The sequence below is a fragment of the Microchirus variegatus genome (genome assembly GCF_963457635.1).
Source record: "Microchirus variegatus genome assembly, chromosome: 15".
Taxonomy (NCBI): domain Eukaryota; kingdom Metazoa; phylum Chordata; class Actinopteri; order Pleuronectiformes; family Soleidae; genus Microchirus; species Microchirus variegatus.
The window spans coordinates 19,326,553-19,352,587 of NC_139816.1; the positions used below are offsets into that span (position 1 = coordinate 19,326,553).

Consider the following 26,035-nt stretch of genomic DNA (forward strand, 5'->3'; position numbering starts at 1 on the left):
GTTGACGCCTCCCCCCGACGTACAAGTGAGTCGCCACGGTCGGTATGAAAGTCTTTATACAAAATCAAACTCCAGTAAGTGAGTTTGTCCACACAGGCCTCCAACGAGGGAGCCACGACCCTTTATCATGAGCGAGACAGAACAAGACAACAGCCAAGACTGGAAGGGGGAAAATGCTATCCATAAATACTCTTCACTCCCAAAGAGTAATTTTATTTCTTTCTATAAAAACACAACGAGGTTAAAGTGAATCTGTGAAAAAAAAAAAAAAGTTGTTGCATGATCTTGGATGCCTACCTTCTTTTCGGTTAGCGACACCTAGGGATGACACATTCGGCCGAACTGCGTGCAATTGAGAGAAACCAGGAGTTATTCACGTGCACGTTTGTAATGCATTTTTACAGATAGTCTAGAGGGGTGTGTGTGGGGGGTGGGGGGGACACTACGTGGTAGTGGACACACAACTGGAGACATGGACATGTCCAGCATGGCTAAAATCGTAAAATCAGGACACATCAAATACGATGGGGGCAGGGCTGACATGGATGAGCAAAGAGAAATGCATCCAAAGACCCAGTAAAAGGACATTGGAGAGACGTTGTATGTAATTTGTGCAATTCACTTGCTGTGTATGTGCATGTTTATGGTGATGACAATGGTGAGTGAAAAACTGAAAAAGAAAAGTAAAAAAAAAAAAGACAAAAACCCTCTTAAACTTAGTATTTAAGTCATGATTTATGCAAGCGGGTCTAAACTATGTTTACCAAATTAAGACGTTAGGGGGCATTTTGTTTAATTCATCACATCGACTATGTAATCAATATCTAATTACAGTGTATTTCTGGTGGAGGAATAACAATGAATAAATAATGGCAGGTGTTGGGACTTGGAATGACGGACTGCTGTGGGCAGCATAACCTCATAATTACATACAAGTCGGTATTTCCGTGTCAGGGAAATACTTTGCGGTTGGAAATGGAGAGGGCTCAAGCAAAAGGGAGGAATATGGATAAGTTTTCTCACAACACCCCTTCATCTCTTCACTTGATCTTTCTGTCCTTTTGCCACTGACTCCATTAATCATGCAATCTTGGGTAATTAACATCCAGTGGTGTCTTGGCAAAAAGCCTGTCACCCTGAAAATGACTGCTCCTCCTCGAGCTGAATCTTTGCTTGGACGTAATCCAAAAGAAAAGAAAAAATGTTTCAAGCCTTTAGTTTTCATTGGACTTCAGTGACCCGTACTACTGGCATATCTACACACCAACACTCATAAACCCATATGACATTACCTGTCATTGATTTTGAAACAACATGAGAAAAAGATTATAACAGAGAGTCTCTTGTTCCTTCAAAAAAAATAAATAAATAATAATAATAAAAAAGTTTTTTTTTAATATCCCCCATAAACAAGTTCAACAGCTGATCCAGCTCAGGGATTCTGGCATCAATGACAACTGTGGCAGCTCCACTGGTTTAAAGCCAGTGGCGTCTCGATGAGAGGCTCTTTGAAAACAACATGTTAACAAATAAAGAGCTTAAAAAAGGGACACACCACACGAAGGGCTTACAGGTGCAAGACTGTGAAGTGTCGTGTTTTCATCTGTGCGCGTGTACTGTTTTTTTTTTTTTTCTTGTGAGGACGAGAGCGATCTTTCTCTGATGACGTGAATTACTTCACGGAAAATAAGACACAACATGATAAGGGAGAGATTAAACGGCTCTGTGAGGATCTATACGGTCTAATTGGTAAAGTAAACTTGTTTTAATTATTCTGTGTGGGAAATTGATTGGATGCAACACACATCTGTGTTCCATTAATTATGTTTTGTAATGAAGGATATTCAGGTAAGGTGAGCTAAATGACAGATTTAAATCAATGCCACACCCACAATGAAATACAATCTTACACAGCCAGGGTTGCTTTGTTATTACTTTTTTTTTTTCATATATATCAATTTTACTTTAATGGTCCACATTAGACAATTCTGCTTGGTTTAATAAACTTGAAATAGAATTGAGAAAAGTCAATAAAAAAATTAATTACATTCAAACCGGAACACAAATAGGGCAGGGATTTGTTTTTGTTCGCTATAGTTTTGCACCTCATCCGCTTGACACTCTCAAGGACATCTTAACCTTCGTTCCTCCATAGTTTTTTTCTTTAAAAAAAAAATAAAAAACGCAGCCATGAGACTGACTCGTGTTTGCACTGCAAACATCCTCACCCTCTTCACTGAGTCACTGTTTAATTTTTAGTGTGAGCGGCAGCTGTGACAAGACAGCCACATGTGAGAACTCTGAAGCCCTGCGGGCCAATCTGGATGAAGAGTGAAGACTCTTTGTCGGAGTGTCCTTTCTCCATCACCCCCCCCCCCTCCCAGTACACACATACGCACGCAATCACACACTTATTGGCATGCACACTCCCCCTTACAAGATTTGAGGACTGCCTTTGGACATGGTGTGGCCTGGCATTTGGATGGAACGAAGAGGAACCCATGTGAATATGTAAGCAGCATGTATGAAGAGCATGCACACACACACACACACAAAGCAGAGGCCATGCATGGGGGCTGACAGCATCGTTTCTAAGGTGTAAGGAGGTGTTGGAGGATGCAAGCAAGGGGAGGAGGGTTATGGTGGTTTTGCATTCCTGGCCACATGTCCATTTCTGATTCATGACATAGCATCAGACTTTACAACCAGTGTTCACCACTCTAAAGCCTGATTAAAATCCACCTGGGAATAATCAGCTCTCACTCCACATCTCTTCTAAGATTATGTAAACTTGCTCTGCAATTATACTAGCCCTCGAATGGTGAAAACAAGACGATCACATGCATCTCTTGGAAAAACCTGGATGACAGAAAAACCTGAGCATACATTTAATGTAAGGAACACACTGTGGATGGTGTTTTAGTGTTTAGCGTTACATGAGAGGTTCAAAACCACTGAAATTTTTAACAGGGAACACAGAGCTTATCTTATATATACTATACTGTATGTTTGGTCTTCAAACAAGTTGCAGATATAAAGTAGCATTAATAATTTTTTAAATCTCCATCTAAACAGAGCCTCAAGATTGAATGCAATGCTAAGCCATAATTGTGATTCTGAAGAGAAGAAATCAAAGGGAAGATGTAACATTGCCAAAGAAGAAGATAAACAGATAAGTGTCAAAACACAACAGCTAAACTTCTCTGACACAAAGGTAAACTCACTTCAAACTCTTTGAAAGTGATTTCTCCTGTGTGTTTCCGGGCCTACATCCAAATTTTTACTTCTAAACTTTGAATGAAGCCAGATAAGTTTGTCACTGAGCAAGTTTATCACAAACCTTTCTTTAAGCTGAAACCGGTCTCTGTGGGTCCACGACTGGACAGGGAGGGGGCACATGCCTAATCAATGTGGTGCCCCGGGAAGCGACTTAGTGAGAGCAGTTAAGGAGAAGAGAGCCAGGCTGTGAATGCACTTTGACTTGTTCAATACAGTCGTGCGGTTCCTGCACCACGCAGCCTTCCAGGCAGCGGTAACCTGAGTCGTGGCACCTCTCTTCTTCCTCCATCTCCTTAGGGGCTACTGGTTGATGAAGATAATACCATCCAAGGCGCTTGCAGCCTATATTAAAATGACCTCCTGTGACATTATACTGCCAGACAGGTCCTGGCACTTTAATAAAGTCTAGATGCCATTTATTTATAATGCATGGGGAAAGAGGAAAAAAATAACAAATGGCATTCAGCATGCAGAGCCAGGCAAGTGATATCTGGTTGAGTCTGGCAAAAGTAAATTAATATGCCCACATCATGACAATATATCTCCGGTTACTACCTACCCCCTGCCCCTCATACCCACACTTCCCCCGCCAATAAAAGGTTACCCAACAATTGTTGAGTGGTCCTTCGTAAGGATGATTGGAATCAGAAATGAACATTTGGCACAAGTTTCAGAGGAATGCACAATGAAGTTTGGCAGAGCAGGCAAAGCAAAGCATCAAGCATTCGTATAGCTGCTTTGTAATTGTTTACTTACTAACAGGACCAATGTTATTAGGAACACCTGCAAAAGAAGAAGAGGAAAACACAAATTACATCACAGCAACAACTTTTAACATGTTCCTTAAAACTAGAAGTGTGTTGTTGGTACCAATTCACTATGATGAGCTGGAAACACAATATTGTCAAAGTTCTTGGGCTTGTGTTGTGGTAGGTTCAAGCTGAGATTACATACAAAGTCAGAGCAAAGACATGAGCAGACGCTACACTACCGGTCAAAAGTTTGGGGTCACCTATACAATTGTTTTGTGTTTTCCATTAAAAGTCACACTTTTATTCATCAAAAGAGTTGCGAAAAGAAAAGAAAATATAGTCAAGACATTGACAAGATAAGAAATAATGATTTTTATGCCAAATAATAATTTTGCCCTTCAAACTTTTCTTTGGTTGAAGAAACAGCAAAACTGTTTTCAGCTGTGCTAACATAATTGCACAAGGGTTTTCTAATCATCCATTAGCCTTCTAACGCGATTAGCAAACACAATGTACCATTAGAACACTGGAGAGATGGTTGCTTGAAATAGGCCTCTATACACCTATGTACATATTCCATTAAAAACAGACAACCAGCTAGAATAGTCCTTTACCACATTAACAATGTATAGAGTGTATTTCTGATTCTTTTAATGTTATATTCATTGAAAAAAGTGCTTTTCTTTCAAAAATAAGGACATTTCTAAGTGTATTATGCTTTTTGTGTCGATAGCACCGGATGACATGTATAGCATGAAAAAGTCCCTAGACTGGTTCCAACATTTTAATCCTGCAAGAACACAAACTGGAGGACGACTGATGTACGTTCACACTGGGTCATGATTGGCAAGGCAGGCTAGGTTCACACTTGTTTGGTTTGGATTGGTGTCTTTTATTACTTGGTGTCACAGATAAAAATGCACCAGTGTCACTGAAAAACTCAAACAAGCTCAACGACATTCAGACAGTGTAACTTTTTGAGTGAAGTGATTTAAGATGCCTCTCAGTAGGTACACCTAAGGGTAAAAATGAACACACACACACACGCACACACACACACATATATATATCAAATGACATCATAGATAGAATATTCAACATTTGACTTAAAGTAGGATATGACTTATCCTGCTGCCTGTCTGTTCCTCCGTCAAGCAATCCCTTGTGCCAGACATCCACTGAGCAGATAATACAGTCTGTCTCATCCCCATGGTGACCAGATCCCTCCTGCACCAGGATGCTGGCTGGCAGTTTAAGGAGACTGAGACATTCACAAGCTTCATGCTCTTATCATTTTACCATCTGATACCGTTACCGACACCTTGATTTGGGTATTTCTAAGGTCTTTTAATGCTGCATGTCTGGCACACCTGTCCACATTTGTGACAATACTCGCCCCCGTCCCTGAGCGCCATATACTGCTGCTTTGTCACATCCCCTTAGCGTCGCCTTACAGACGCAACATCCTTTCTGCGTCTGAAAGAGACGCACCGGGCGGCATCCACACTTTAATGTCCCTGTCAGCATCAAGCCAGTACTAAGCAGTCACTGACAAGGAAAATATATAGTATATTATTTATAATAATACGTGATTTATTATTGGCTGTGGAAATGCTGATGATATTAATACAAGTCTGAGTGTGAGCCAAGGGTGAATATCCACCAAGCCTAACCTGGATATTATCCTAACCCTAACCTCAGCTCTTTTCTTGGCCTTAACCCTAACCCCATACTCTGTCTTTTATTTTACCGCGGCTCTGCTCCACGTGTCTTAATGCACCACCAGTGGGATTACATTGGAGTCAATTAAAAGCCTGGTGCGTCTCTTTCAGACGTGAATGTGTACCTTATGTGCCTGTAAGGGGACACTGAGGGATGTATATGATACTGGGGATAAGTATGAGTTTAAATAATTTGCCATCTTTTTCTGTCTAAATCAGTTGTAAATCATTTGTTTCTGATTCCAGTTCCACCTTTTTCCTGTTTGTGAACAGAGGCCCTCTTTCCCATTCTTTCTTCCTCCTGCCCTTAATACGGCACTCTGCCCACACAAACAAACAACCCGCTCACCATGGGATGGGAAGCCTGCTGGGCAGTAGGAGGGATGCGCTCATGTAAACCTGAGAAGAAAAAGTAATATTCTGTGTTTTCTATTCCCCTATTCCGACATCTCTCTCTTGTCATCAGTCATCTATGCCAACCTTAAGTAGAGGAAGCTGGGGAGGTAAGCAGGCATCTGTGTGCCCTTTCATCTGATGGCGCTATCACAAAATATCTCCAAGTACCCAGGGGTAACCTGACAATTTCCTGTGTGTGTGTGTATGTGTGTGTGTGTGTGTGTGTGTGTGTGTGTGTGTGTGTGAACCCGAACAAGTATACTTTGATCAAACTTCTGTCATTCTTTCAATCACGCTTCCCCTCATCTCTGCCTGGCAGCTGTATTTAGGAGCCAAATCTGCGACCTGTCGAAAAGCTGTGAAGTACAGGAGGCTATGCTGACACATGCAGGCAGATCATATAATAGATGTCAAACCTCAAGGGGCTGAGCAGATGCTAACCAGGAGACAGGAAGGACAAGGACAAGGACAATCTAACTAAATCACAATCACCTTAATCACCATGTTCAGTTTTGATCTGGCGGCACAGGTATCACAATATCACAATACAGACACAATGTAAAAAGCAAACTGTGGAAGCATCTAAAGAAGTTCTGAAAAGCATAATCAACGGGTTGTCTGTATTTTTCATTTATAACATTAATATCAGCTGTTTTGCAATTTCAACCCGGCTTAACCTGACTTTTTTGTAACAAGCTCAGTAAATAATATGTTTTATTGTTATATCTATAAGTCACTATTAGACCTATCGACCACCAGTAAAGCCTGTTTACTCTGAAACCTTACTCATCACCTATAGAGTGATCCTGCATTTCAGTACAAGAAAAAAATAAATCCTCATATCTGAAAACAGATGTTGTACGTCTGTGATGCAGAAAAGTTCTGGGGTGAGCGTCTCGTCTCATTTTGGCCAAGTTAAGCTTGTTGTCATGGTCATGCAGGAAGAAAACAATTTTAAGAAAGGCAAAATATCAAAAGGCACCAAGCACCTCACTATCAGACTCACAAAGAATTTTCAAATTGTTTTTTTTGACTTCTGCTAAGGAAATGAAATGGTCGACATGCAAAGTGATCACTACTGTGTTTTCTCTTACATTGCAATCCATGTCATTTCCCTTAAAAAAGTGAAAACATACAGTTAGAACCTAAGGACTAAACTAAATTTCTCCCTCATTATTGTTGAAAACTGTGATAATCGGAAGCCTGTCAGTCATGGCAAGGGGATCAGTGTTAATAAATGCCAAGTTAAGTATAATTATTTATGTATTATATCAGGGTATTATACCACTCTACATTAAAAAACAACACTGCCATCTACTTACGCAAACACTGCACACTATACCAAGAATGTTCTTGGTAACACTAATGGTTCCTGTAAGAACCATTTTGATCCAGAGGACCCTTTAAAACCCCTTTCCTGAATAAAGGGTTTTAAAAAGGTTCTACCTGGAGCCAAAAAGGGTTCTCCTTATATGGTTCTACTGAGCACTTTTATTTCTTAGAGTGTATTTACTTACATCTACAGTCTAGAAGATTATCAAGGGACTCACTACAATAAAGTAAGAGGGATATAAATGGAACACCAGAAAGGGAAAGTTGGTGTCTTTGTGTTATAACGAACAGTTCAGACTTCTGTTATAGTGTCTGTCCCCAAACGGTAAGACAGAGAATTCCTCAAAACAGATTTAATACGGAGGAAATTGTGATTAAGAAGAACATTTTTTTTAATTCTACATAATAAAATAGTTGCTGCGTGTGCATCAATTTCATTAAGTGGTGTTTCGATCTCCTTGTTTTCATTAGGCACTGCGCTGCGTATTGACCTCGCTTTTGCCTGATGTGAATGTAATGCCATTGTAAAATAAAATAGTTTTCACATGAATATTAGAGTGTAAACACATATGCTTAAGTCAAAGCTACATACAGTCATATAAAACACATAATATTACACTTTGATGAGTTTGAGGTTAGGGAACGTGTTCTTCAGAGTCCTGATTTGGAGCACCACTTTTCTGTCAGTATAATTATTCGCTGCTTTATGAACAACCTGTGGGGTTTGAGCAGATGTCCAGGAGCCCATGTTGGGTCATTCGATTAATTTTCAATCACCATCATTTCCAATCCCCTTCACCTGCCTTGCCCCCGCCATTATGGGGCACGGCTGTAATCTAATTTTGTCCTATCGCACAGGAAGAGCATTAGGAGCCGTTTATGTTGACGGGTGTGCTCCATTGATTTTTATGAGTTGTGCAGGGATCATGGTTGCGAGCCACTGGCTGGTGAACATGATCTCCGATGGGTGTATGATTCAGTGAACATGATCCGTGTGCATGTGGGACCATCACATATAACGCACACACACACAATGTGACCATTAAAACACAGTAGACAGCCTAAGTCGTGCAGGGCATTGACTGATTAACAATAAATATTTCTTCACAGAGCAGCTTGGGTCTGAGTCCCACAGCTGTTATGTTCATACTTCACTTGTTCACATCCAGTAATGCTGTCAAAAATCCAAGAGCATCACTGTAACCTTGCTAATGGATTATAATGAAATGTTCCTGCATGGATGTATGAGCATGCATCCCATTTTCTTCTCTGAACACGCCAATATGTCATTTATTCACCCTCAGTGTGTCTACTGTGTCTACAGAGAGAAAGGACACATGTGACATAAATACTTTTTAGATTCTACTGTCAAGAACACTGGGCTGCTGGTGTGAAAGTCAGATTGTTTGTGTGTTTGTGGGAGATTGTTGGCATCATTACATCTTCTGGGTCGGGATCAATTCTGCACTGACCTTCAATGAGTCTCACCTGTCTGACTTGGTGCTGCCTGGAAGATTCTGGAAAGGGGGCTTATCTGCTGAATTTTCACCGCAGGCAAAGTTGGTAATTACTTTTCTTGGCCACCATCATTTTATAGCAATCCATCATCATCTGAGGCTCTTCAGCCGTATGCAGCCCGGAGATGGTGACAGGCATTGCTAACTGGTTAGCGGCGGAAAGGCCACCCAAAACACAAGCACACGATATGCAACTTGATTGAATTCCTCAGGAGTAAAATTACGGCTTGGCTTGGCAGAGTGGTTGGCTTGCTCACTTGCTCTCAATGTGTAGATGTGAATTGAAGGTGGCAAGTCTTAAAGTACCTGGGAGCTGAGTTGGAAGGAGCACAGTTTAAGGTTGCAGGGACAGAATGAGGGGGTGGGGGGGGGGGGGGGGGTTGATGGAGGAATGGAGTTAGGGGAAGAAAAATGTGAAGATGGAAGAAACAAATATTTGAAAGAAAGATTACCGTCACAGCTGCACAGAGCAGAGATGTGGAAAAGCCAGAGTAAACAAGCTCGGTCTCTGGGGTGATTTGGGGTGTTGTGAGAAAGAGAGAAAGAGAGAGAGAGAGAGAATATGAGCATGAAACAAAACCAAGAGATAGAGCGACAATAGGCAGAGAAGGAGAAGAAGAGGAAATGATTGTGTGGAAGGATATAGCAAGGGGAGCATCAATACGAGAAGGATGCTAAATAAGAGGAGAAGATTTTTGAACAAATGAAAGAAAATGGGACTGAATAAAAGCAAAAATGAGTGAGTTCGTGAAGGAGAAAGTGAGTCTGAATAAAAGAACACTCACTTTTGCTCACTGGGTTCAGATTTAACGGGTGACTTCAGTCAAATTAAATACTGCCCTTTTAATCAAGTTGACTGCTGAAGTAATGAAACGTATTGCTATTTAACAGTTTAACATCAATTTGATAGCATCACTGCTTCATTACTTCAGCAGTGGTTAGTCATGTGCTACCTTTGGGTCATTTAACTATTAAATACCTTTGGTTTTATGTTATATGTTTACGCAAATACTCCCAATCCCGGTCTAATCTGAACCCCTGTCACATAACAACATAATATGGGATACATACTGTATATACTACATATGAGGCTCATATATTTAGTGCAATAATGGATGTTTGTGTTCACGTAAGAATGAGTCCAGTTCCCTTGGGGTTTGGTAATTCCATTGAACTATATGAGTATATTCCCTCTGCAAGTGTGAAGATTAATCAGAAAGGACTAAATATACATGTATATACTTCCCTGCACAAGAGTTTGATGCACGATGTGTACGTATATACGCGTGTGTGTGTGTCTGTGGTTACATTTTCAATGATCAGCACCTTGATGAAGGGTTGCATGAGCAAGCACTGCATAAATTAATATTAAAGTGCAATTTGTAAATATTTGTTGTGATTGTGATTGCTGTCTTCTGGAATAAAAAAGGGGATACAGGGTGGAGGAGGACAGCTGTTGTGGATTGTCTCTCTAGACAGGACATGAATCATTACAGCAGTGAAATCCACTCATGTCCACATCTCTTACTTCTTTGATCAAGAAGATCCATAAACTCCAGGCTGGCTCCGGCTAAATCTGAGCAAGTGTTTTCTAATCCTACCCCGACAAGGAAATCTATTCATCTACTCGAGAGACAAACAGATCTTATTAGGATGTTTTTTTCGAGGGGGTGAATGAAGATGTAGGACGAATGGTCCGAACTTCCCTGAACATCTGCAGTTTGGATCCAGCTACTGGAAGCTTGTTTGAGGTTATTGCTGCCAAAGGAGGTTCGACCAGTTATTAAATCCGAGGATTCACTTACTTTATCCAACAGCTCTGTGAATGTTTAATGGCGGTGTTCAATAAAGACAGGAAAAGATCATATTCTTTTGCGCGTTATCAGCTGAAGTGCATTGTGTTTGTCTGCACTTAGATGAAGATCAGATCACACTTTAACTCCAATTAATGAAAAAACAGGTCATTGATTCACACTTTTTCTTGCCACTGAAAATAACTTCACTGCTACTGTCACTGCGTACAGGAAAGTCACAGGCTTCTCAAACATCAGGGGATTCTTTCTCATCTTTTGCACAATGTCAGCTCGTCTTTCACCTTTTTTTTTTTTTTTTATTTGCACATACTTTTTCCTGGATGGAGGCAGACTGTTTTCTAGCTGGAGGAGAAAGTATAAAGTTGTCAAACTGCACGAGAAGTTGGAAATCGAAAAAGAGAAATGCTTATTTAATTTCCTCTAACTAATTACACTGAGACAGACTAGGAGTTGCATCGAGGCTCAACATGCAGTGACACATTAGTAATGACAATCAATACAAAAATGTCATTACAGTTTATTACAACTGTGGTAAATGTTTTCCCTTTTTTCATTGTTACTCTGTTAGAGCTTAGAAATAAAACAAATGCACACTGGAATTTTGAGGACAAATAAATAATAAAACGTAATCCAAAAAAACACCATTTGATTATACATACTTTTAAAGTATTATACACAAATTGTCACATTTAAGTGTAGGAGTGTGTCCCACACACTGATCAGCTGCAGTTAGTTTTGCTTGCTTTGTTTGCTTTGCGTTTTTGCCGTCTATATTCAGCCATTCATTCTACGGTCTATATGGAAATATCAATAATCAAGTGACATATCACCGATTTAGATATTTTGGGATTGTAATTTCTCAGTAAGTGTAATTAATAAAAAGAATTAACTATTAGATCAGTGCTTTAAAAACTGTTTCAGATGCATTCACACATTCGTTTCAACCAACCTGCAGCAGGGAGTTTAATGATATCAATGTCTAACACATTGGCTAAGTTAAGCTCGTCTCTTTCTTAAACCTACAGGAATAAAAAGTAAAATCCTCGGAATCCAGGTTTTGGATGGTAGTTTAAGGATTTTGCATTTCATTTCCAATTCAAGAAACAGTTTCACGACTTGAAATCAACTTTTCAGAGAAGACCCATCTCTGCATATCCCCCTACAACCGCAGGTCCATATCTCCCTCGGTCTCCCTCAGCTCTACAGTGAAATGAACTGCCACGGTTAATTCTGAAACTGATCCCTCTCCTTCTGTCTGCGCATAGCGAGGAAGCGAGAGTGAGTGAGACAGTGGGAGGGTGGTGGGGTGAGAGAGGGAAAGTGAGACAGACAGAACCACCCCAGAAGGCTGAGTTAGCTGTGACAGAGAGTGATGCCCACTTCTCCTCCTTGTATCGCTGCCTTCCTTTTCATTCTTCATCACTTTTAAAACAACCGTTCTTTTGCTTGTGCTCTCAACGCAGCGTCCCAGTAATACGACATATCATCCCCCAACTCTGTGCCCCCTCCCCCCACACACACACACACACCACGCGGTGATTCATCGATCTCCATATCGCATCAGACGACTTGATGGGCATAGTAAAAAGAAATTAAATCTTAATTAAATTTTCATCTTTGACAAATTTGTCTCTGCGGAGCTGCCATATGCTCAATGGATTCGGGGGGGGGGGGGAATATTGAAGGAAGGAGACTTTTGGATCTGGTGTTGAATGAGGTTGAAAATTACAAAACAGCACAAGGTGCGTTTTTCTGTCAGCCCTGTGCTTTTCTTTCTATTCAGGAGGGACAGCCTTGCATTCATATAGATTTTTCACAGTGTTATTATGTTATGCATCCCCCCTAAGACAAAGTATAATAATGCAGTTTATACTAGGACTGTTTTTTTTTCATCACTTGAGGAAGAGAGTGTGTGTGTGTATTGGTGTTTGTCCATGTGCCATTTTGAATGTGTATGTGTGTGTGTGTGTGTGTGTGTGCACGCGTCTTTATGAGCACCTGTCTGTGGGTCACCTTTTTTAATAATGTGCTGTCAATCTGGGCTCTGGGGGAGGCCATTTCACTAACCCTCCCTAACTCTCATAACGCCGATCCTCTGGGAGGGAGAATAAGTCATCAGCCTGTGGCCAAGAGTCCTCAAGCAGCGTTGATAAAAGCAGAAATCACGGTGGATGCAATAAAGAGAGAGGGCGGGATGAAACCGGGGCTTTCAAAATAATGTCTGCTCACTCAGATGATCGGCTAGCGCTGCCTATCACTTTGCTGATGTATGGCAGGAATACTTGCCACTATAGATTCTGTCTTCGTGTCCATTAACGGTCCAAGCCTTCAGTTCAGGTCGCCACATTGGGGATTGGAACTGTACGTCCTGATCTGATGTGGTGTGTGGGCTCTATACGTGAAATGACGTAGCTATTTAATAAATATGCATCAGCTACATAAATAAATAACTCCCACGTGACACAGTCTATCTCACCAATAGATTCCAAAACGGAGTAGATCACAACACAAGAGAACACAAAGAGCAATGAAGAGATATCAAGCATCCCTTGTTCTTTCTTGTTGACATGTGGCTGTTTATCACAAGAAAAAGACAAGCTTTGTTTGTGAGAAGGCTGCAGGCTTCATGGAAAAAAAACACGACTGTTTCCCCCTACTGTTGCACGTAAGTGATGATTCTCTGTCAACAAATCAATAGACAGTAGTGTGTGCTTTGATTCGCGACTCAACGTTTGACACTGAAAATGCAAATGATGCAGTGTGACGTACTGAACCGTATTGCTTGGCGGAAACTGAGCTGCGGTGACGTCTAACAATGACACCGACGCTCATCCCTCCCTTTCCCATGCATGTCAGGGAACTATGGTGGCCTCTGTATTCCAAAAAGGATGGTGTTGTTTCTTCATTTGCGCCGTAAACTTACACTCTAAAAGGCAGAACCGTTGTCCATTCTGGCAGAATGTAAAAGGCTTGATTATACAAACATACACATGTTCTGGCATGAGGCACAGTAGCAAATATAGGTCCGTATTTCCACCACATTCAGGGTGTATGTAATAAGATGACAAAGAAAAAATCCTCATTTTATGTGACGTGGGTAAGGACAGATGACTTGGCCCACTTCCTTCAGCACAAGCAGGAGTAAGTAATCGGGTCTAACGCCACAATAACATTACAGCAGCTGCAGCTGAAGAACATATTTTTATGAACTCAAATGCATTAAGTGCAAAAGTGTAGCGCAAAGCCTGTGTTCCTCAGTCAGATCATGTAGCGAGATGCATGTTAGAATGAAGTATCCATGCAGTATATGGCACTGAGACAACTATATGAATGCGTTGGTGGCAATTCCTGACACCTTTCCCATCCTTCAACAGAGAGACCCTGGTGTTGGCGGTGGATGTGTTTTCACGCCATACCCTGTTTCTTCCAGGAGTGAAAGAAGTGCATCATGTAGCCACTTCAGCTTTTCTCTACCTAATAATTCTAAGATGTCAGATTCTGTTTTCCAGGTCCAAAGTTTTAAAAACCCAATGTGAAACTAAATAATGAAAACTACGTAAAAAGTAGTGTCTAGTTTTAGGCTTAATCTGAGTAGGTTTGCGTCCCTGAAGACAAAAATGTGTGGAAGTAGCAACACTTAGAAAAAATAATGCTCAGGTTTTAGGAGACTGAACAATCATATTTATTATTTAGTGTAAACTTCTTTCCAGTGAGTCTGTCCGAAGTTTCTGACCCACACAGATAGGTGTGATCTCCCAAAGGTGTGATGGTATTCAGACTGTGGTCAGGTGTCTGACCTGGACTCATGACAACACTCGACCTCCTCACTCTAACACGTTTTATGGTTGCGTTCGGTTCGATGTTCAGGATCAATGTCCTGCTGAGGGATGAACAGAATTTTATTGCATTTGACTGAATCTGAAGCTCACAACATTGCACTGATTCTGATGTTTTTTCTGATGCCAGAATTGAGCCAGTTCCTTTGACTGGTGAGTAAGTGGCTGTAAATCATGATCTGCACAAGTGTTTTTCTTAGAACATGAAATAAAACCAACACCAAGTATCTCAATGGTGCTGGGTGACTAATTTTAGATAACACTTTGGCCTTTTTGCAGATCATATTGCCTCCAGACATCTAAATATATGTATTTTTCAATATGCAAAATACAGCCTGGTCTGTCTTAAGTAAGGCTGTAGACATCACTATCTTACCGGGATGGCTGTTAATTCACAATCATAATTGCTTAAATTCTTCATAACAACTATCAACGAACGGTTAACCATTAACAACCCTAGAATGTACCCTACTGTTGACTTTGGCAAACCAATAACTTTTCTCTGATTTATTGCCGTTTTTTTTAAGCCTCATTACTATTTTCTTCACTTCACTCTTAACATTGACAAGAAATCTGTAAAGCTCAATTATGAGCCACATGTGAGCTCTATTCTCTATAAATGAATGTTGAAATGACACCACAGCTGCCAAGGAAACATTGAACAGCCAAATGTCCAATTAAATTTTAAACCCTTGCAATTTGGGCACCATGTGTTTAAATAGCTTATTCTCATGGTGGTGCAATTGCCATGTAAGCAGCACTTTGGCAGTTAGGCAATTTCCTCACCTTGAAAGGGTTAAGGTTGGGGTCAGATCTGTGCATCTGTGGGGTATAGTTGCCAGGTGAAGAGAACATGGTGCACAGGTGAGAGGAGAGTGGCACAGACAGGAGGACGGTTCCTTCTCTGTCATTGCAACGGGCTAAGTGTCTAAGAGTGAAGTAATGATCATGTTAATCTGACTGATATTCCTCTTTTTATTGTAGTCTGTGCTGCTGCACCTGCATGAACCATTAAAGAAGGTAGGCTTTAAGATTCCCACACAGTCTGCTCATCCAAAGACTTTGGGTGAATTCCAATTCCTTGCTTAACCCTCAGTCTTAACCCTCAATCTCAAAAATGTGCGCTCCCTCTAGTCCAAGTGCTGTCCCGATTCTCAGAAAAATTAAGTTGAGGGCAAGTTTAAAGGCTGTATCGCCCTCAATATTGGGATTTTCTGAGACCACCCTTGGGAGCAAGGGCTACCCAGAATGCATTGCGTGTTTTCACAGAACAAAAATGGTGCCGAATGCAGCGAAACGAGTAAGCTAGAAATTAAGTATTTTCTTTGTTAATAGACATATAAAAATGATGAAAACCATTGTATTATCTTAGTTTAGGCCCATATTATGGATTACTGACGTCATTGTTGCGTAACATTTATTTTTATTTTACGATCTTTTGTCAATAGCCGGCCGGTGCGTACAATTAATCGTTTGCTGTCGTTTACTTTTCAATAAGCCGTGGTGTGTGGTAACTGTCAGCTGAATATGTCCGTGGTTGTGGTATTTGTATGAGTATCATCTTATAACTAACTGACAACCTAATAACTTGACTGACAAACGGATCGTAATAAATAATCGTGACTTAAATGTGTTCTTCTTCTTCTTTTTTGGAGTTGACAGACTGGACGCAGCTTTCGCGTTATTCTGCCCCCCGCAGTCTGAAGACGTATCTGCATTTAAGGGGTGTCTCATTTTTTTAGTGACAAAATAACCCTCAACACTTGGTTTTGAGGGCCAGTTTAGATTAAGGGTTGAGCTTGAGGGTTAAGATTGAGGGTTAAGGAATTGGAATTGGCCCTTTGGCTCTCAGTCTTGTTCCCTTCAATATCACAAACCTACTCATATTCAACAAGGGACCTGGAGTTTTGTTAATATCCTTGTTCACTCATTCGAGAAAAATTACAGCAATGAGGTCTTTGCTGTCAAAGGCTGATGCAGAAACCCTAATCCATGCCTTTGTTACATCTAGACTTGACTATTATAATGTTATATTGCCTTTTCTCCACTGTACGAGCACCTAAAAGCCTTCAATTGGTTAAAAATTCTGCAGATAGGATTCTGACTAGAACTATGAAATTTTTATATATCCCACCAGTCTTAGCTTCTCTTCATTGGCTTCCGGTTCATGCAAGATCAGATTTCAAGGTGCTTCTGTTAACTTAGGAAATTGTAAATCATGGCCTCGCCCCCGCTTACCTATCTGACTTCATAAATCCTTATGTGCCATCTCGAGCTCTCTGCTCACAGAACACTGTCCGTTCCCAGAGTGAATAGGAAGTCAGCAGGTCACAGGGCTTTTTCATATCATGCTCCCTCCCTGTGGACTAACCTCCCTGCTGTCATCAGACAATCAGACTCTGTCGAGACCTTTAAACCACACAATTAAAACGCACTTGTTTAACTTAGCATTAAATTAGGTGGTATGATTGCTGATTTACTGCTGGTTAGATTTTTATCAGACCAATACGGTGGCAGGTCTCAGTTTTAATTACATTTCAATCATTGTAATTTGTCTAGTTTATCCGGCCGAATGTAAATTACCTTTTAGGATTTAACTTTGACTGTTTTTTCTCAAACCTCTGCTGCCTGTGTTTTGTTTCCAAGCTCTGAACTAGGTTTTACTCTCTCTCTATCAGGCTGAAAGGAGGAGGAGGAGGCCGTATAGTTTCAGACTCCTCTTATCTCCTCTCATCTTTCCTGCGACGTGGACCACTCACAGTCTCATGATCACACCTGACTGCCTCTCTTCTATTAATACATTTTAAATTTCTGTGATTTATATGTTTTTAATTTCTTTAAAAATTGATTGGATGTTTTTTAAATGCTGAAGATACTGCATGTGTGTCCATCCTCGGAGAGGGATCCCTCCTCTGTGGCTCTTCTTGAGATTTCTTCCGTTTTTCCCCTTATAGAAGGGTTTTTGTGGTGGGTTTTCTCATTTGACGTGAGGGTCTAAGGATAGCGGCTACATAGACTGTAAAGCCCTTCAGGCCAACCTGTGTTTGCCATGTTTGGGGCTTTTTATATATAAAAGTGACATGACTTGACACTCTACGTTTGTATTAGTCAGAAATGGCATGGAAGTTACATCATCACTGTGCTCATTTCATGAGGTCTACAAGTCCCTTCCCTTGCTGAATACAGGTTATAACAACTTGAAATTGGAAGTGAAAATGAAAATGAAACCCTGACAAGGTGCACACAGAGTGGAGGAGGAATGCAGTCTTCTCAGTCAGTGCACTGACTTCATGTCATGGTTGTTTTGTAAAGGATGGGGAAATGGTAACAGAGTGAAGTCAGGCATTCACACCTGCTGCTTCTGCTGATGCTACTTTGCTAACACTTGTTTTAACATGGAGGTAAGGCAGGACTCATAGATACAATAAGACTGCTGAACAAGCTGCGTGCTGTTAAAAATAACACTGGTTGTGTTCACCATGGTGAAGAAATTGAGTTTTGCAGTTGCATTTTGCCTTTAAATTAACTTTACTCTGCGAACAGTCTAATGTCCAATTCCATTAGGCGTGATACATGTGTTTCTACGACAAATCTCAGTTTTTTACCCCTTTGAAACTCTGTTATTAATTGCTTAACATTGCTTTAAAATTGCACAACTCAATATTTTAATAGTTCTTAATTCTTGAAAAACAATATCCAGCAAATTAGCATTCAAAGTTTCTCACTCAGGTAGTTTTCAAGGAAAATCTTCATGTTTTCATCTGGAATAAAGAATTTTGTCCGAAAGAAAACAAGTAATTAATCTAGTTAATATTACGCTGTGTGTGATTTTTTTAATTGTTTGTGTGGACAAAAACCAAGGAGCCTTTGTGAAGACATGTTCAGCATAATGAAGTTAGTTTTAGGTCAAGGTTAGGTTTCAGTAAAGGTGAGGATTAGTGCAGGATTAAACCTAGGTTAAGGTTAGGTGTGTGTGTGTGTGTGTGTGTGTGTGTGTGTGTGTGTGTGTGCGCACTCACAGATATTAGCCGTGCCCTTGGGGATGGGCAGGTAGGAGCCAGCACTCCATGCTCGGCCCTGGTATGCCCTCTTGCAGCGGCCGCAGTCGGGCCCAGTGGTGTTGTGCTCACACTCGCAGCTCAGCTTCTCTTTGTCGTATACGCAGCTGTTGGCATGAAGGTTGCACTTGCACCTGTCAAAGAGGGAGAGGGGCGTTTGGGAGTGGGAGGAGGAGGGGGAGGAGTTGAGAGAGGACAAGCACATGAACGCGAGTGAATTTTCAAACACTGAATGAAAAACAGACAGGCTTTTATTTTGTCGGACAATGTGGCTGGAGGACGCCGTGTCCTTCAGTGGCAACAGACCATGGCTACAGCGGCTTCTTCAACTTCAAGAGGCGCTGGTTCAAAAGGAGGAAAGCGATTGCAAGAACAAGTCCGGCATCGTTATTTCCTCCCTTTACTTTCTCCCCTTTCGACTCAGGAAAGGTAGCTCGGTTTTAATTGTCCCACTGGAGAATGCATTATTGTAGTAAGGTCACAGTCAATGCGCGAGGGAAGATCGAGAGGGGGAAAAGGGACAAAGAGGGGCAAGGGGAGGCTGAGGAAAACAAGCCAAGTTAAATTGTGGAACAAGCACTGGGAGAATGAAGGCATTGAAGCTTGTAGCTCTACAAGGCGAAGAATAGCTCGGTTAGCCAGAGGGCGGCACGGAGCGACAGCACATTCTCCAAGACGAATTAATATGAGATGAGAGCTCGGAAGCATATTTTCAATCTGGAAAGAGGGGCTCCCTAAAGGTGCACTAAATCCTCACTCACATTCTGCTCACCGTTCATTTTACAATAAACTCAGTAAGTTCATTTTCTGCTGTGGCACGATGAGTATTGAGGGGATATATATCTTATAAATTAATTTATGATCGCCATTCAGCATAATGTACTCCGAGGAATAGAGAGGACGTGGAGTTACGAGAACCTCTTTTTGGGGAGAAGTTTGCAACAACAAGACAAAGTGCAGCAAAGGTTTTTTTCATAATGTTTCCTAAACAATTACATTCAAACCACTGTCGAATGAGTTCTAACAACGCTGATTAACACTATACAATGTTTTTGCTTGGTGTTTCTCAGTATTGCAGTGTTTAGATCTCTTTCCACCTGGTAACTGCACACAGGAAGTGATTCATTTAGTATCAAGACAAATGGAGGCAACAGTAGCATTGCATTAGTAAAGTGAGACGGCTGCAAACAAGTTAGTGTATGACTGAAGTCATAAAAAGAGCACCGTGGATGTGGAGTTAATTCTACTGCTTAGATCAAGGACAAAGCATTCACATTATTTTGCATTGTTTCTGCTCACGAAAACCAAACAGAGTCAGAATAATAACATCAACCACACATTTACAATCTTAAAATCACACCCCTGCACACTTCAAACTGACTGGTTTAACGTTATCGACGTATGAGGATAACGTTCCTTTCCAACCAGCGACTTTATTTTGTCCATCTCCTATTTCCTGTTATGCTGGTGGCCTTCCACACCAAATGAGCTGGAAACTTTTACTGCTTGACATCCAACACTGACATGCTTTATCACATACTCCCAAAAACATCAGCAAGAGGAAGCTGATTCTCACAGATAACCTCATTGTATCCACCGCGTCTCACGAGTCCCAGCGATGCCAACGCTGGCTGCAACTTCAAATAAAGACAGGAAATCTGACTTCCAACAGGCATGACTCATCGCCGATAAATGGCACAGGGGCTGTTTGTTTATTTCTGGGGGAAATGTTGAGCGACAGAGTAAATAGCACAATTCAAGTCTGTCTGACTGTCTGAGAGTGCCCTTTTATTCAGCTGTTTTTCATCTTGTATAATGTAAGCCGGGTGAAAGACATCTTGCATTCACTCTTAAGGAAGGAGAAGGAGGAAGGCAGAAGGGAAGGTGATGGCACAGATAGCCTGACACTTGTGTTTGCTGATATCTCCGAGAGAAACTCTGGTGACAGCTGGCCACTTTCAGCCTGTGTCGTCTGCTTCTCCACAGTTTAGCTTGATCTTGGAATTACTACAGTCATAATAGGAAGAAACAACAACAATCAAACTACTGGAAATGATGTAACTACTACAGAGTTTCTACACATTTTCCATTTCAAATTTACATACTAATTTCCAGACTTCTCAGAGGATTTTTCAGTCAATATTAAACATCTGAATACCATCGTTTTAAAATCCTTCACTCATTCTTCATGAATCCAGCCCTCAGAAAACCCGCATCGACCCATGACACTGTCGCTGCCGACAATAGGTGGCTGGCTCGACAACACATATGGAAAAAAAAAAAAAAAAAAAAGAGAGAATAGCAGTCAGTAACAGTAACCATGGTAACTCGACACCATTCTACAGCCAGCTTGATTAGTTCATATCATCTACAGGTCAGCTATGTTGCGTAAGTAACTTGTTTTGATGTGTATATATTAATATATTTAATTTTAGAAAGTGAGATAATTGGAAACAACACAAACATTTTTACATACTTTTTTCCCTTTCCCCATAGTCCTGGAAATTACTCAAATTAAATTCCACCCTGCTACTAGAACGGCCATAGTGGTAATTTTTACCTGTCATACTTCATTTGCATATAATTTAAATAGTCAAAGTACAAAGTGAACACAAATAGATATGTATTCTGAATAAAGGTGATAATTTGAATTATAACAAGTGAGAAATTGTGTTAATTGACAAACAGAAATTTAATCCACTCACAATGAAGATAAAAGATCGAAGAAAAGGTTTTAGCCTTTTCCCCACCCGTGATGGTCACACGTGTGTGGACTCATAAAGCAATGCAGGGCATGAAACAGTATGAGGGAGACATTTACCTAAATATCAAGTTAGCTTCTTTCTTGCATAAAATTAAAGCATTTTCAGTGACCCACGACTATTAGGGGCAATTTTCAAAAACTTTGTTCAAATTCACAAACTTTCAAGGATTTCAAGGACCTGTGGAAACCCTGCTTTAATAATTAAAATAAGATTGATCTGATTTTTCAGCTTCTGAAATGGGAACATTTTCTGGTTTCTTTGCTCCATGTAGCAAAGAAATCATTAAAACTGAATCATTTAGGTTTGTGGACCAAAGAAGACATTCAAGAACATCATCATTTCCAGGTTTGGTAAACACAGATCAAAATTCATTCACCCCATCATATTCTGACATTTTTACGAACCAAACAAGAACTTGATTCATTGACAGATTAATAGATTATGAAAATGATCATGAGTTGCAGCCCGACATCAGACCATCCATTATTCTGACCCCTGCATGACACTGAACCCCACATCCCCCCCCCATAAAGTATGAATGAGATGTTAGTAATACAGTGCAATGTAAAGTGCTTTAAAATGTTTATAACACTAGAAAATAACCAATATAGTCCTGTAATGAGTCACTTCACGTACTAATGGTCTGACCTCAACTTTGATGGTCCGTATTAAGTTCTTTATGATTTGCGTTTATCTGAAAAAGAACACAGTTTTAGTAGCTTTGCATTGCATCTTGTGCTTATGATTCCGATGACGTTAAATGAACACAAAGCTATTATCTGGTTCACTGGATCAAGAGGTGACATCAATGCGTCCCTTTGTAATTAAATTAGGCTTTAATTGCATTTTGTGTCATGTTCTTATAAAGTAATGTAAATATACGTAATGATGATTTAATTACATCTCTGAAGTAATTAAATGACGAATTATCACCAGTGGGTGATTATATCAGCTGAAGCTGATTAACATGCGCTCTGTAAATGACATGTTGTGAGGCTCGCTGCACTTTAGCATTTGGAGCAATTAGCTACATGCAATATAAAGTGTCTAAAAGTAGCTTAACAAGTGACGCCTGTGATTGCAGCTTGTCAGAAATGTTAGTAATTTGGTGTTTTATACCTTTTGTTTGCACATTTACTTTTCCGGCTGTAGCGCAAGTGTAATTAAACTGGCACTCAAACAAGTCACAACGAGGAACCAAGGCTGTGTGAAAGCAGCTGAAGGAACTATTCAGTCTTTAAACGACGTTAATGCGCTCAGCGAGTCTGTACGATAGTAGTGTTCCCATGAAAGATAAGGAAAGACCCTTTGAGGCTCGAACAGACATTGGACTCTTTTAGCAGCTGTCCAGTCTGAGTGTAACATGTAATATTACTGCATTCAAAAATATAAAAAACAGGACTAATGTAATATGTTTTCTTGATAAGTGTACTCACATCATCCATAAACACTTCTGACATTCTTTAAATCCATAGAAATATTTTTATTCAAGGTAACAGATGTGTCCTTGGGCAAGACACTTAACCCCACGTTGCTCCAGATGGCTGTGCAGTGAATGGGTGAATGGCAAAACTGCAGCTTTTGAGTCGTCATCAACACTAGAAAAGTGCTCTATAAATACAGACCATTTAATATTGGTTACATTTTAATAATGTATCTGATTTACTGGTCTCTGGGAAGTCTATCAAGAAACTGTCATGAAAAAAACATCAGAGTGACAAGTGGAACCGACCCGAGGCTAATGACTTGTCCTTTGTTTTGTTTCATTTTAATGTGCCACCAAAGCTCTCCCATGATGCGCAAGGGACAGGGAAACCAAAACAAGGGAATAATTGTCATGATCCCACGCTCATTTACAGACGTCATCACTACAAGACTACATCTTTTGTATTAACCCTAGCGTTAGAAATAACATTGTTTTGTTTGAAAGTGGCTCCAATTAAGCGGTTAAAATCACAACAAGAATTGACTCCAGTCTCACATTACGTGTGTTTTTTGTTTAGAACATAAACAGTCTGGCTTGTTAATATGTAGATGTGTGTGTGTGTGTGCGTGCACATGTGGTGTAAAAAAAATGACTTCACATTGAGCCCTTTGCGGTTTAACCTTCAGCTTCTTTTACAATCGGAAACATTTTAATCAGTGGCCAGAAATAATAGCGCTGTCGGCATAATGAGTGTGACCGTCAGCGAGGCCCGCAGGGTCTAATGCCCATCAGTGCTGTTGTGCTGGCAATCAGCCGCGGCTCCTCAGTGTGGAAACCAGGTGGGGCTTCTTCACCGCTGCACCAGCAACAAGGGCTTCAGAGAAAGAGCAGAGGAAATGTGTATTTAACTGCATTTTAATAGGAAATAGGAAATGCGGTGTCTTCATTTCCTCTGGGGGCCTCGCTCCGTGGGTTGTCTCCCTCTGACTTTCCATCAGTCTGTGTATCATCCTCTTCATATCACTCTCCATCCACCCCAGTCTGTCATTTTAAACTCTGCTCCCCTATCTCTCCTATTCATAAATATTAATTGGGCTAAAGCATCTTTGTTTTTGTGTGATGCTCTCAAAGTGATATTGCTCAAGGCATTATTGAGTGTGCCAGCCACTGCCTGAGAGCTAAACGCCCTGATATGTATTCACAAAATTGCTCATGAGGCCGTGAGCTTAAATTGCTCGAGTGGCAAAACAAAAAAGGGGAGAGGAAAAAAAAAAAAAGTTCTGATTCTGTTTTGTCCGTGTAAGAAGGGAAATATATATTTTTTCCTATCTGACAAGAATATGAAGTTCTCCGTGAAGTGTGGGAGGCAAATGATATCATTGGGCATATATTTATTGTTATTATTCTTTATCTGGTGGAAATGCAAGCGGAGCAATATGCTGAGATTCAGCTTACCGAGAGCACTGTGTCTCTGACCTCTGCGGTAATGGGATTCTGACTGACAATGTGGGTGCAGGTGACATATTGTGCCTTCCTACTGATGATGCCAACAACAACAACAACAACAACAGTCAAACGCAAGGCAACGTGAAGCCTTTTCTTTCACATCGCTTCAGCCAATGTTCATTCCCCAGCTTCTCTCCATTTTGCTCTTCGTGACTTCAAAGCCAAACTGTATCAGCTGCTAATTAATAGTAATTATCTGCAATCCGAGTCTACAACATCCCCGACGCACAAAGCTGCTGATCCCAACAAATTGAACAGACTAGACTCAACATGCTCCTTAAGTGGGTTAACTAAGTGAAGCAATTAAATTTCAATCTAGCGCCCAGGTGTTTTCATACACAAGCCAATTGGGTTAAACACTTGGTTAATAAACGCCTTTTTTTTTTCTTTCTTCTTTTTTTTAGCTTGTGTCGGCTGTAAATGAGTGAAACCACACGAGGGGTTGCAGGGGGCGGGCAGGAGGTGTTTGAGAGAATAATTCTGCAGTAATTATATGTGATGGAAATAAAATGGAAACACAGGAGTGGCTCGGAAAAAAGAGGTTGAGGTAGACTTGTGTGTGTGTGTGTGTGGGGTGGGATTGTTGCATAGATTATAATTACACAATAAAATATAAAAGAACAATATATTTGTTTCAAAAGAGTTTCCTGAACACACACACACACACACACACACTGCAGAGATATACTGTACACCAATGGGCTCTTCCCCACTGACTCGCCTGCAGCTGCTGTCTATATTGGTCTAAAGCACATCAGCCTGGCTGCTAACATGTTGCCTGCTAATTGCCTCCTCTACCTTTTTTCCTCTGGTCTGCAGTGCATTGTGGGAAATGGAAGGTGTGAGATCTCAGCACCAGCTCTCCTGGGATGGACACCTCCCCTCTCGGCCAAAAACTAATTATACACCTCTTCCCCCATCCCTCTTTCTCCTCTTACTACAAAGCAGTTAAGGGGGGGGGGACAATGGGGGCAAAGTCTCTGTTTTGTGCTTTCATTTAAACGCCAGGTTTTAGTCAAATTCGTCGGCACAAAGAAATACATTTACCGACACTGTATATGTGCATAACTTGGTCTGTGTATTCACTATTCCTAATTTAGCAACAACAATATTTGTTCATTCTAATATTTTGGTCTGCATGGTGAAACTGTCTGAACTGATATCTAAAACACTAAAAAAACAATAGAATCACTGGGATCACTGGGATCTGCTATGCTCAGTATACACTACAGTATTTGTTTTTCTGCTTATGCCAACATGGAGTCAGTACTCTGTTTTATTTATTTGTACAGTTTACAACCCGATAGAAACACACAGGAGAGCGAGCGAGAGATGCAGAGGAGACGATTTGAGGCCAGAAATGGCAAACAACAGTTTTCATCACAGTTCATATAGAGGCAACATACTGTACATGAACAAATTACCTCGCAGAGGGGAGCTGAGTCTCTACAGAGGCTCCAGTCATTAATGCTCAGCTGCACTTCCCTGCCTGTGTTTGCGTTAGAAAAGTGCATACTGTAAATATGATATGCTTAAGTAGCCAATTAAGCCTCAGAGTCTTAGACTAGAACTGAACAATGGCTGCCAGCTTTAAAAAAAAACCCAACAAAACTGCAGCAGCATCCTCTAAAAC

General features: G+C 40.7%; 1 protein-coding gene across 3 annotated transcripts in view; it reads right to left on the bottom strand.

Annotated features, from left to right (window-relative positions):
- The window catches only part of ntng1a (netrin g1a), a gene marked incomplete at both ends in the record, with an annotated part of 97,491 nt that overhangs the window by 12,756 nt on the left and 58,700 nt on the right, over window positions 1–26,035 (bottom strand). For 2 of the 3 annotated variants that reach the window (XM_083901640.1, XM_083901639.1), the window contains 3 exons: window positions 298–342; window positions 4,036–4,062; window positions 18,667–18,839. In XM_083901640.1, the coding sequence (XP_083757766.1) occupies window positions 298–342; window positions 4,036–4,062; window positions 18,667–18,839 (245 nt within the window). The remainder of the gene's footprint in view (window positions 1–297; window positions 343–4,035; window positions 4,063–18,666; window positions 18,840–26,035) is intronic. The other variant, XM_083901641.1, reaches the window with a different exon arrangement.